The sequence below is a fragment of the Ovis canadensis genome, chromosome 3, assembly GCF_042477335.2.
Source record: "Ovis canadensis isolate MfBH-ARS-UI-01 breed Bighorn chromosome 3, ARS-UI_OviCan_v2, whole genome shotgun sequence".
Classification (NCBI taxonomy): Eukaryota; Metazoa; Chordata; class Mammalia; order Artiodactyla; family Bovidae; genus Ovis; species Ovis canadensis.
This window is the reverse complement of record NC_091247.1, coordinates 58,284,631-58,297,870: the sequence shown is the minus strand read 5'-3', so window position 1 is coordinate 58,297,870 and position 13,240 is coordinate 58,284,631. Positions and strand designations below refer to the sequence as shown.

Below are 13,240 nucleotides of genomic sequence, written 5' to 3'. Positions count from 1 at the left end.
TAAATTAATTTTTTTAAAAAAGAATCTGCCTTCCAATGCAAGGGATGTGCGTTTGATTTCCTGTCAGGGAACTAAGATCCCACACACCAACTAGAGAGCCTGCACACTGCAACGAAGACCCAACACAAGAACAACAAAAAAGGTCTAGAAAGACAAGTCTTAATACGGATCAAAATCTCAAAACCATAAATTTGAATGAAGACACATTTCGGTGGAATACATATAGTGTGATTCCATTTATATAATGTTTAAATAGAAATACATTTTTGTCTGTTTCAGCATGGCTTACAGAGTTAGTAAAAATATTAGTGAGAAATAGAATGAGAAACACTGAATTCAGGAGGTTGCTTATTTGGGGGAAGGAAGGACAGAAAAATATGAGAAAAGAGTACATATAGGAGACTTCAGATCTCTCTCTCCTGTTTTAAGTTTTTTCCATCTTAAAAATTGTAGCATATTTATTGAAATGCTAGTAGGCACTCTAGCACCAAGGAGGACCCTTGTGTGACAGTAGAAAGTAAAAACGGTCTTGGAAATGAATTCTCTTGGAAAGTAATCAAAACTGATTCATAGGGACTTCCCTGGTGGTCCAGTGGCTAAGACTCTGTGCTCCCAATCCAGGGGACCCAGGTTCAATCCCTGGTCAGGGAACTAGATCCCACGTGCTGCAAATAAGAGTTCCCAACCTGCAGCTAAACACCCTGCATGCCACAACGAAGATCTCAGATCCTGTGTACTGCAGCTGAGACCCAACACAGCCAAACAGATAGACAAAAATCAGTACATATTTGAAAAAATGGATTCATAAACTTTCATGGAAAAACCTACATAGGACCATAATCAGAAATTGTATATTTCGCATCGGTGCCAAGGGTGCATGTTGCTCCCAGTGCTGGGGTCCCAGCAGGGCTGGGAAATGGTGGAGCGGCTGGAAGCAGGGGTGGCTGAGTGTTGAGGGGGGAACCTGTGGACTTGGCTGAGATGAGATCAGGCATGGGCTCACCCTCTGGGACCCTCTGCTGTTGTTTGGCTTGGTGAGCCCAGTGAGGGGCTCAGTGGGGCTCAGTCAGGCTTTCAACAGACCTCTTACTTCTCTTCTTACGCTGTACTAAGTCGCTTCAGTCGTGTCCAACTTTTTGTGATCCCATGGACTGGCCATGGCTGCTAGAGTAGCCTGCCAGGCTCCTCTGTCCATGGGATTCTCCAGGCAAGAACACTGGAGTGAGTGGCCATGCTCTCCCCCAGGGGATCTTTCCAATCCAGGGATCGAACCTGAGATTCTTATGTCTCCTACATTGGCAGGCAGGTTCTTTACCACTAGTGCCACCTGGGAAGCCCTTTCTTCTTAGGAAATTTTAACTCCTTGGAAATTAACTGGAGAAAGAAGAGAGGCCCCTGGGTCCTACTCAAAGCAGTTATCTTATGTCATTTAAGCTGAAGGAAATGAGCAAGGCCCAAGGATTGAAAAACAGCACCTAGACAAGGGTTTCTCCACCTTGGCACTTCTGATGTTATGGACCCAATCAGGCTTTGGGGGGCTGTCTTGTGTGTTGTAGGATGTTGGACAGCAGCCCAGGCCTCCCCCCGTCACAAGATGCTAGTAGCGTTCTCTGAGTTGTGATGACCTGCATGTTTTCAGATGTTGCCCAGATGTCTTGCTCCCAGTTGGGAACTGCTGTCTCCGAGGTTAGCATTCACAGGAGGCCCATTGCCCACCCCATCCCGCACCCCCCTGCTGCCGCTGGGGGGAAGCAAAGGCGGCAACCCGGAAGAAGGCCCCTAGTTTGGAGCAAGAGGAGGAATCAAGGGCAAAGATAGCAGGGATGTGGCAAGCAGATACATGGAGGCAGTAGGTTGGGTTGGGGGCTTCCGGGGAGCAGTAAATGGCCGTGGGCAGAGGGTGGGTGGGTGCAAAGCTCTGTGGCTCTGGAGCGCCAGGTGGGACTCTGTTCACAGATAATCAGGTGGAGTGTGTGAACACGGAGCCTGGTTTCCCCTCTACAGAAGGCACTCAAGCCTTCTTCCTTCCCGCTCTTGAGCCAACCTTAAGCACTTAAGTGGCTTTATTCCTCCTAAGAATTGCACAGCTTTTCTCTTGACCTTATAGAGAGAGTTATGTGAATCTGAAGTGGGCTGAAGTTCCTTGGAGAGAGGTTGCAGTTGTTTGATATTTATTCATCTATCAGACATTCGCCAGCAGGCACTTGGGCAGGAGCTGTGTCAGGTGCTGGGGACCCCACTAATCAATCCCCTGGCCTGGATGGTCTGACCCCGTCAGCACAGGCCGCCCTGGGAGAAGACAGTCAGCCTGTTGTCTGGTGGCCTGGGTCACATTCCAGCTCAGCTCCTGGCTGTTTGTCCTTGTAAAATGTCCTAATCTGTGTCCTAATCTGTAAAATGGAGTAGTAAGAATTCTTCCCTTTAGAGGGAAATGGCAACCCACTCTGGTGTTCTTACCTAGAGAATTCCATGGACAGAGAGGAACCTGGTGGGCTACAATCCATGGAGTCGCAGAGTCAGACACGACTGAGCACCTAAGCACAAGAATTCTTAGGGCTTCCCTGGTAGCTCAGATGAAAAAGAATCTGCCTGCAGTGCAGGAGACCTGGCTTTTATCCCTGGGTCTGGAAGATCCCCTGGAGAAGGAATTGGCAACCCACTCCAGTATTCTTGCCTGGAGAATTCTATGGACAGAGGAGCCTGGTGGGCTACAGTCTATGGGGTCACAAAGATCCCCTGGAGAAGGAATTGGCAACCCACTCCAGTATTCTTGCCTGGAGAATTCTATGGACAGAGGAGCCTGGTGGGCTACAGTCTATGGGGTCACAGAGTCGGACACGACTGAGCGACTAACAATACACAAATTCTTATCCTGGATTGATGTTGAGAGGACTGAGAATGGACAGCCTGTAGAGCAGTGCCTGGCATGAGTGAGCACTCAGTGATATTCATATCATTATTTTTAATGTCTTCTTATTAAAACTACTACATAAGAGCTGTAGGAGACTTAACCAGTGTCAAGAAAATCTTGAGAGCCAACTGATCAAAGATGCACAGAAGTGGCTCGGTCTTAAAGGATTAGTGAGACTTTATGGAGCTGGTGGGGGCAGGGTGGGGGAGGTGTGGAGTTGTGGGAAGGTCATGCACTAAGATTCAGGCAGAAGAACAAGCTGGGGGACTTCCCTGGTGGTCCAGTGGCTAAGACTCCAAGCTCCCAGTGCAAGGGGCCTGGGTTCTATCCTTGGTCAGGGAACTAGCCAAAGCTGAGTTCAAATGCTGCAAGTAAGGCCTGATGCAGCCAAATAAATATTTTTTAAAAAAAATTGAAGAGGTAGCCAATAGGAAGTCACATGTTTAAGAAAAAGTTTATTTTTATTCCTTTGGTTGTACTGGGACTTAGTTGTGACATGCAGGATCTTCCATCTTTAGTTGCAGCATGCAAACTCTTTAGTTATGGCATGTGGGATCTAGTTCCCTGATTGTGGATAGAACCTGGGCCCCCTGCTATGAGAGCATGAAATCTTAGCCACTGGCCTACTGAAAGGTTGTTGCTGAGCCATGAAAGACGCTGGGATTCTCGGCCTCCGGGGGAGAAGAATTCAGTCCAGGGCCAGTGATGAAGGCTTGATCACTCAAAGCTTTTGTGTAATAAAGTTTTATTAAAGTATAAAAGAGATAGAAAAAGTTTCTGACATAGACATCAGAAAGGGGCAGAAAGAGTGCCCCACTGCTAGTCTTTATCCAGATGTTATATAGCTACTAGCAAGCTGTTAATTATAGAAAGGAGATGTCTCAAAACTCAGAGTGGCACCAGACCCCTCACCCACAACATTCATTTTGAGATAACACTGGCACTAGGTGAGTTATCCTGGGCCATAAAATGATTGACTTGAATCTTGAAGAAAGGCAGGTTTCCAAGTAAATATATAGTTTCGTTAACATAGATTAGGAGAACAATGTATGAGTGAAATATACAGGTTTGTCAAGTCGTTTCTGAGGGGGAACTGACTTGAAAGACGGAGTCTAGGGTAAATACACAGTTCGTTAACATAACTTAAGACAAACATTTTCATAAGAAAAACACATTGGTTCACTCAAGGTTTGAGAAAAGTTCAGGTAGAACCAGGTGTCATTATTTTAAGAGAATTTTAAGAGAAACCTTTTTAAACTTTGTATAGAGAAGGGGAAAAAAACCCCTAACACTTGTTTCCTCCTGCTGTTTAAGAGAGAGATAAAATATATCTGACACTTGCTGCCTATTTCCTCTGTTTGGAGACCCCTGGCCATCCTGCCTGTTACTCACTCACTACCAGGGAAGTCCCAGAAAGTGACACGTTGTGAGCGTGCAAGCATGGCTCAGTGGGGAACAGCCGCTGGCCAGGAGGTCAGGGTTAGGTCCAGAGCTGAGGGAGGGGGGAAAGAGAAGGGCCTGGCCAGGGGGACTTGCTCTGAATGGACATCAGTCTCGAACCCCTTTGGCAGGGACCTGCTTCATTTATTTTTTTCTCCAAAATAGACTTAGGAGAACTTGCCCTCCTCATTCCGTTCTGCCTCCTCTGGGCAGTGAAATACTGAGTCTCGTCCCTTACATGCCGGTGTTTCTGAGCTTTTGGAGACTGGAAAGCACAGGCACATTTGTCTCGCTGTCCCTGTGCTGGCAGATGGGAGCCAGGTAGGGGATGCTGGCAGCCATTCCCATCTGAGTCCCCCAGGCAGACGGAGCACCCGCCTCCATTGTCTTGGCCCTCATGAGGCTTTCCGCCTCTATGTCCACTCGGGGGGTGTCGCTGGCCTTTGGGGTTCACAGAAGGGCTGATCCATGGGCTGTCAGGTCAAGATGCACTTTCCACCTGTCTCTCCTGCTGCTCACACACTGCCTCAAGGCAGGGGCTGGACACCCTCCTGGCCGTTGCTGTTGTTCAGCCGCTCAGTCACATCCAACTCTGAAACCCCATGGACTGCAGCATGCCAGGCTCCTCTGTCCTGGCAGACGTGACTATTGACCAAGGCCTCTGTGCCAAAGGAGGGTGTGTTTGTTTCTCTGCGGCCTGTGACGTTGTGCTGGAGGCTTTGCTGAAGCAGCCTGGTGCTGTCCAGCATCTCCTCACTACTGAGACCTCAGCCCCAAAGTCATGAGCGTCCCTTGGGTGGCTCTGACCCTTGCTTCACCACTTTCTGAAATTTCCCAGAGGGAATACATATTTACCAAGCACTTCCTCTGCCCAAGGGGTGTGGATTCGACCCTTAAGTAGACAACATCAAGCCAACTTTGTGGAACTTGTCTTGTGGGAGAGACAGACATGGAAAAAACTGATGCAAGTGATATGGATCAGAGCTAAGAAAGGGGACCATCCAGGGTGCGGCAGTGAAGAACAGAAGAGGAACCTAATCTTCAGGCGATGCTGAGGTCAGGAAAGATCTCATGGACAAAGGGAGATTCTCCCGAGTATCTGAGAACACTGCTTAGAGTGAAGTGGGGCTGGGTCGGGGGGTTGGGGAAACCTCCTCCTCTGAGCTGACTTGTGACAGATCCCAGTGGACTTCCTTGGGCTGCTTGTGTCTTTGGCACTGTGGCCATCTTTTTTTTTCTTTAATTAATTTTTTGACTTTTTACTTGGCTGCACCAGGTCTTCGCTGCAACATGCAGGATCTTGGATCTTTACTGTGGCACATGGGATTATTTTTAGTTGAGGCGTTCGAACTCTTAGTTGCGGCATGTGGAATCCCTGACCAGGAATTGAACCTGGGCCCCCTGCATTGGACTCAATGGACATGAGTTTGAGCAAACTTCAGGAGATGGTAAAGGACAGGGAAGCCTGGCGTGCTGCAGTCCATAGGGTTGCAAAGAGTCGGACGTGACTGAATGACCAAACAACCCCTGCGTAAGAAGCGCAGAGTCTTAGGCACTGGACAGTCAGAGGAAGTCACTGTCTCTTTTTGAATTTTTTTGATTTCTTTCAGACTATGTTTTTGTCCCTTTGGCTGTCTTATCTAGCTCCCTAGATACAATTTCAGCCTTCCCAGGGCATGGCCTTGCTCTCCAAGGCCGCGGACAGTGTTGGTAAGGAGGCCAGTCTGGCTGGGTCCCTTCCCCGCCTTTATCCCTTACTGGTCATGGAACTAGGCAAGCTTGGACTAGCCGCTCCAGCCTTGATGCCCTGTCTATGGATGAGGTTCTTGTTTCCAAGGCTGTCTGAGCTCATGTCTGCAGAGCACTTGGTGCAGGGCCTGTGTGAGTCAAGGTTACAAAACCCTTTCCGCTTCCCATTCAGCACCAGAAACAGATTCTGTTCAGTTAGCTTTCTGTTTTTCCATGGAAACCTGATGAATGTGGATTGTCAAGGTGTTACCTGCCACAGCTTATTGTAAAACTAAGTCCTGCTTGATAAATAGCATCTGATGGGAGTTCTCTGTATGACCCCCCGCCGGTGAAGCAGCCATGGCTTTGGGCTTCCTGAGTGTGGTGTCTCCTTGGATTGCTCTGTCCATAGGGTTGTCACATAAGATGCTGGTCCCTGTGGGGACAGAGCCAGGATGGTACAACAGCTGGCACCTGAATTGACATGTAGAGGTGACTTCACCTGTCGGGTGAAAGGATGAAACCCTTCCAGCTCCAGCATCCTGTCAGTTCATTCATTTAAAAATATCTATTGAGGGGACTTCCCTGGTGGTCCAGTGGTTAAGAATCCACCTGCCAATGCAGGGGACATGAGTTTGATCCCTGGTCTGGGAAGATCCCACATGCCACAGGGCAACTAAGCACCACGGCTACAGAACCTGTTCTCTAGAGCCTGCAAGCTGCAACTGCTGAAGCCTGCACGCCCTAGAGCCTGTGCTCCACAACAAGAGAAGCCACCACAATGAGAAGTCCGAGCACCACAACTAGAGAGTAGCCCCCACTCGCCACGACTAGAGAAAGCCTGTGCACGGCAATGAAGACCCAGAACAGCCAAAAATGAATAAATGAGTAAAATTAAAATAATAATTATTAAAGTATCTATTGAGTCTCCTATGTGGTAGGTGCTGGAAACACACTGTTGAACAAAACAGATCCATTCTGTACAGAGTCCAATTGGGGGATGCTGTCAATCAAAACATCACATGCCCTGATCAAACTGTATATCATGCTTTGAGAGTATAGTGGGAAGATTTAACTTAAGGGGAGAGGTCAGGGAAGGCTTCCAGGAAGAGGTCATGGGGAGCTGGCATCTGATGAGTGAATAGGCACCAACCTGACAAAGGAGGTGGGGGTGGTGGTGCAGAGATTCCAGAAGGAAAGGACAGAACAGGCAAAGCCTCAGTGGTTGGGGGTGGGAAAGGGACAAAGTAGAGAGAAAGAGGGCAAGTGGAGCTATGCTATGCAGAGTCTGATTGTTTAATGACCTGATACAGGGCCCCAGGAGCGATGACTCAGTGAGAGCTGAAGCCCAAACAGCACACTGGTGTCATTATTTTTGCTTCTACATCTTCAGAGCAGTGGGAAGCAGGTTATTGCAAGGTGGGGATTTATGTGTCTGGTGGGAGAAAGGGTTGGCTTGATTGGATTTACAGACTGAACAGCTGACTCTGACTGCAGGATGCTGAAATCCAATCTGAAGGGAGTGAAATTTGAAGAAACTTGGAGTGATGCGGTTTTGGTAGAAAAGGAAGCCCAAGGTGTAGGTGGGCTTAAGAGAGCATCTGATGGGGATTCACAGCAGGGAGGAACACTGGGCCTTTTAAAAACAAATGTAATTATTAATTTCTAGTTTTGGCTGTGGTCTGTCTTCGTGGCTGCAAGGACTCTGCTAGTTGCAGAGAGTGGGGACTGTTCCTCCTTGCGGTGTGTGGATTTCTCATTGTGGCGGCTTCTCCTTCTCTGGAGCACAGGCTCTAGGTGCACAGGCTTCAGAAGTTTCAGTGTACAGGCTTCGTTGCTCCATGGCGTGTGGGATCTTCTTGGACCAGGGACGGAATCTGTGTTCCCTGCATTGGCAGGTGGATTCCTATTCACTGGACCACCAGGGAAATACACTGGGCCTTTAATTTCAGGGGTCTTGGCTGCTCAGCTTTGGTTTCCCACCTCCAGAGCCCCCGATCCTCCCATTTTTGGCTTTCATGACCCCAAACCACCCTCCTGTATGGCAAATGACAGATTGAAGGAAGGTGTGTGTGGAGTTGTAACAGGGCATAGAGGTTTCTAAGCACGTCCCAGCCATGAGCAGAAAAGCTTCAGGGCCTTCAGAAAAATAACCCAAGCCCCACAGAAGCATGTTCTGTAGTTCAGAGGATGCTCTGGTACTGAAGACAACATTTTCCATCAAACAGAATGAATGAAAATCACATTTCTCATTTTTTCCCTCTCTCTTCCCTCCAGGCTAATATTTGGCACTCTTTACCCTGCATATTATTCCTACAAGGCTGTGAAGTCAAAGGACATTAAAGAATATGTAAGTAGCACAATTTTTGAGTGGGTGGGGTGGGTGATGATGGGGTTGAGTGGGGGAGGCTGAGCATGAAGTGGGGGCAGGGCGGATGCTCTCTTTGGTGGGTACTGGGAGCAGGGCAGTGCAGTGACCTGCCAGAGGTCACCCAGGAGTCCTCTCCTTTAACCTTGCTAACCAAGGAGATTTCATACCCTTTTATGAAGAGTCATGAGAATGCATGGAGTGAGGTGGAGGCCATAGGAAACGAGATGATTGCATATTCACACAATTTTTTCATTGACTGGTGGTCATGACTGTGACATAGTTAAGCATTATTTTAAACAAATGAACGGCTATGCTGAGTAACAGAGGTGTTACAAGTAGAATGTGGAAGTGATGAGAGTGGGGAGGCCTGGCAAGAGGAAATGGTAGCTAGAGTTGGAGGCTGCCAGAGGCCGCAGGCCATGGGCTTGGAAGCATGGCTTATCTCTCTGAGTGTCAGTTCCCTTGTCTGGAGTGGAAGGCAGTGTTTCTGGGAAACAGTCTTGCACTAGGGGCAGGGGCTCGGATCCTAAGGTCCTGGCTCAGCAACTCTGAACCCCACTCCAGTTCTGTGGTTTGAACACCCCACAGTCTAAGCACTGTGGCTTTATAAACTTTTAGAGAACAGGAGCTACCATCCTCCTACGGCTGTGCCACCCTCCACATATACTTCCTGTACCGTCCTCCACAGCACCTGGCCCAGGGCTGGACACACAGGTAGGGGATCAGGAGGACTTACTGGGAGGATTGTGTCACTGTTGGGTGATCTGGGTGCCCCAGTCACAGCCCTAAATGTTATGGGCACCTCCAGGCAGGAGAATCGTCAGACTACCACTGATCGACAAAGGCCTGCTGGGAGTGGAGGGTGGGGGGTGTCCCTCCCCAGAGGGGACAGAATTCTCCGTCAAAGTACAAAGGATAGAGATTTTTGTCATCAAAAGACTGAAGTTAAATCCTGGCTCTGATGTTTGATTGACCCAATACTAGATAAGAACTTTAACTTCCAAGAGCCTCAATTTCCTCATCTGAGCAATGGGTTGATATCAATAGTCCCAGCCCTTAGCATTGGGAGGGACAAAGGATCTTTGCTCTCCTTTTACTCATTTGGCAAGTTAGGCACAGCTAAAGAAATCATTCAGAGCGGTAACCTGCCCTGAAGTTATTTTCTTGACTTTCCCAGGATGTCTTTAGGATGGAACCAGCTGCCTCTATATCAACTCAGCCGAACCTGCCTCCACCCCCCAGTTTCCCAGAATGGCTTGCCTGGCTTGCATTTGCTACCATGCAGGGGATCCAAATGGGGTGTATCGCCTCTGGAGGCTGGGTCCCCGAAAAGCGTATGTGAAGGAATCTCAGAGTGTGAACTATAAATAGCAGTGAAGTTGCCTGCACAGAACCTCATGATTCCTAGTTGCCTTGGCCCAGGGGACAGCACTGGGCAGCCTCCGCCACGTCTCCCTCCCTTTCTCCGACCCCTTCCAGCCGGGGACGCGGGACGCTGTACCAAGGAAGGAGACGAAACGAGTCAGCGCGGTTCAATTCTGATCCTCCACTTTGCAGATGTACAAAACTCAATTCTGTCCGCTCACCCAGGAGACAGTGAACCCCCGGGGAATTGTTTTGCCCTGACTAAACTCAGGGGAGCCTGGTGTAGGACTAGAATGGCCATTCATTAATTTAAACTGAAAAATATAACTGACAGGCAGAGCAGCTGTTTATGTTGGCGGTGCTGTTCTCAGGAGGGAAAGCTTGAGAGTAAGATTAGCCAGTTTCTTGGTAAAAATGGAACTGCAAGGAAAGAGCCCAGTGGTATTAAGGGAGACTCCTTCCTTTTTCTGGGATCTCTCACACGCCTTCAACTCATACACTTGCGTGCACACTTAAACATTCTCTCACACTCAGACTCACACTCACTTCTTTCCTTCCTTTTGACCAACAGACCCCTTTGTCCGAGAGAGAAACCTGAAAGCTTCCTTTGACTTCTGCCTCTCCTCACCACCCATCCCCACCCACACACCCAGCGGGTAACTACGAACCTCCATCTCTACCGTCCCAATAATCTTTCAAACCAGGTCTCTCCTTCTGTGCTGCCCTCTCTCTTCAACGAGATCTTCCCTGGCGGCTTTGACGGTAAAGAAACCACATGCAGCGCAGGAGACCCGGGTTCGATACCTGGGTCAGGAAGATCCGTTGGAGAAGGGAATGGCCTCCCACTCCAGTACTCTTGCCTGGAGAATTCCGAGGACAGAGGAGTGTGGCGGGCCACAGTCCTTGGGGTCACAAAGACTCGTCAGACATGACTGAGAGACTAATACTTTCTCTTCAATGAGGCTCTCATCATTGTTCCCCTGAATATCCCCGTGGCCTCCCATATCCTTTTTTTTTTTTTTTTTTGCCCCTGTAACAAATTACCATGCGCTTTGTTGCTTAGAAGAACACAAATGCAGGCATCCCCTGGTGGTCCAGTGGTTAGGACTCTGCGCTTCCATTGCAAGGGCACAAGTTTGATCCCTGGTCAGGGAACAAAGGTACCACAAGCCCTATGTACAGCTGCCGCCCCCCCTCGCCCCGCCTGCCAAAAAAAGACCAAAACCAACTAAACCAGAAAAGCAAAGATGTACTATCTCACAGTTCTGAAGGTCAAGTCAGATGGGTGTCCCTGGTTGAAATCAAGCCTCCGTTTGGAGGCTGTAGGGAGAGCCCACTTCCTCGCCTTTTCTAGTTCCTGGAGGCCACCTGCCTGCCTTGGCTTGAGCCTCTTCCTGCCTCTTCAGGGAAACCAGTGTTGTGGATCTGACCTCTCTTCTGTAATCCCATCTCCCTCTGGCCACAGCTGAGAAGGGTTCTCCACTTGTAAGGATTCCTGGATTACACTGAGCCTGCCTGGTTAATCCAGGATAATCTTTCCATCTGAAAGCCCTTAACTTAATAACTGCAAAGTCCCTTTTATCATATAATGTAACATATGCACAGGTTCTGGGGATGAGGAAGAGGACATCTGGGGGTGGAGGCTGCTGTTCTGCCCACTGGATCCCTCACTGCTTCCTCCGCCTCCTGTCTCTCATGCTCTGTTGTCTACATCATGTCTACAAGCCCTCGAGAAATGGAAATGTATTCATTTCACTCCCCCTCGGTCTTTTAATGGCTGCTTATTCCCTGCAGGATCAAGTCCAAACTCCATTAGATAGTGTTGAACCCTGTTGACCTTGCTCCTTCCCACTTTCTAGCCACTTCTCTACAAGCATTCAGTGCTCCTGAGCTCAGCACCCAAGGAGTGGTCTGTGGACTGGCATTATCCCACATCACGTGGGAGCTTGTTGGAACTTGGAATCTCAAGCCCTACCCAAACCTCCAAAATAAAAATTGGCATTAAAAAAAATTATCATTTAAATTTATTTTGATTGTATTTATTTACTTTCAGTTTTTTAATATTTATTGGAGTAGAGTTGATTTACAATGTTGTGTTAGTTTCAGGTGTACAGGTAACTCTACTCAAAAATCATCATTTTTAACAAAATCCTTAATTTGAGAGACACTGCTCTTGACATTCATAGCTTTTTATGTCTTTCCAAACTTACTACACTAGTCAAGGTTTGATGGGCAGATGCTTAAATAGGAAAGAATTTATAGGGCTTCCCTGGTGGCTCAGATGGTAAAGAATCTGCATGCAATGCAGGAGAGCTGGGTTTGATCCCTGGGTTGGGAGGATCCCTGGAAGAGGAAATGGCAACCCACTCCAGTATTCTTGCCTAGAGAATTACACAGACAGAGAGCCCTGGAGAGCTATAGTCCATCAGGTCAAAAAGAGTCAGACACGACTGAACGAATAACACTTTCACTTTCATAGAATTAACTAGAAGCCTGGGGAAAGATACTCAGAAATTGAGGAAGGTCCAAGAAGGCTGGGTGATGGCCAAGCTTGTGCTGCAGGAAGGGTCTGTTTAGGAATCTGCTGCCCAGGTCACCACTACCAAACTGGCTGCGAGCTGCCCATGCCTTTGGAACATTCTTGCCTTTGGAACATCCCATGAAGATTCAAAACCCTGGATAGGGACATTTGGTTTTTCCAAGTCTGGGTAATATATTTGCCTTCCATAAAGATCCACATGCTGGGAGATGCCCTCCAGATTAGAAGGCTTTGGATGCTAGTAGTTCATAATTTTTTTTTGGCACACCATGAGGCATGCAGGATCTTAGTCCTCTGACTAGGGATTGAACATGTGTCCCTGCAGTGCAACCCAGGAGACTGCCAGGGAAGTCCCTGGATGCTAGTAGTTTTAAAAATACACACACACACCCTACACCTCAGAGAGACTGCATGTTTGATTTCAGACTACAATGATAAAATGAGTATCACCAAAAAGCGAGTCACATGCACTTTTTAGTCTCCTAGCGCACACAGAACTTGTGTTTACACTATGCTATAGTCTATTAGCTGTGCAATAATACCATGTCTAAGAGACTATATACACCCTCATTCAAAATAATGCTGTTGGGAAAATGGTGCCAGTATATCTGCTCAACTACAAATTTTCAATTTGTGAAAAAAACTCAATGTCTGCAAAGAGCATTTAAAAAATAAACAATAAAAGGAGATATGCCCATTTATTATATATATGAAAATATATAGTTATCTATATTACAGTTATTTCTTGGGCTACACAACATCCACTCCTATACCTTTTAAAAAATTCTTCCAGAACAAATGGAAGATGGAACACCCTTGATGAAGTATTCTTCAGAGAAGATCAGGAGACCGCTTGAGGCAAGAATAAAACTTCTCACCAATTCTT

At 47.8% G+C, this 13,240-nt stretch overlaps 1 protein-coding gene and 1 non-coding gene across 8 annotated transcripts in view; both read left to right on the top strand.

Annotated features, from left to right (window-relative positions):
• The window catches only part of REEP1 (receptor accessory protein 1), a 135,843-nt gene that overhangs the window by 52,898 nt on the left and 69,705 nt on the right, over positions 1-13,240 (top strand). For all 7 annotated transcript variants that reach the window (XM_069583126.1, XM_069583123.1, XM_069583130.1 and 4 more), the window contains exon 2: positions 8,357-8,429. In XM_069583126.1, coding sequence (XP_069439227.1) covers positions 8,357-8,429 — 73 coding nt within the window. The remainder of the gene's footprint in view (positions 1-8,356; positions 8,430-13,240) is intronic.
• On the top strand, positions 579-651 carry TRNAG-CCC (transfer RNA glycine (anticodon CCC)). Its single transcript has one exon. It is a non-coding gene; the product is annotated as a tRNA-Gly (tRNA).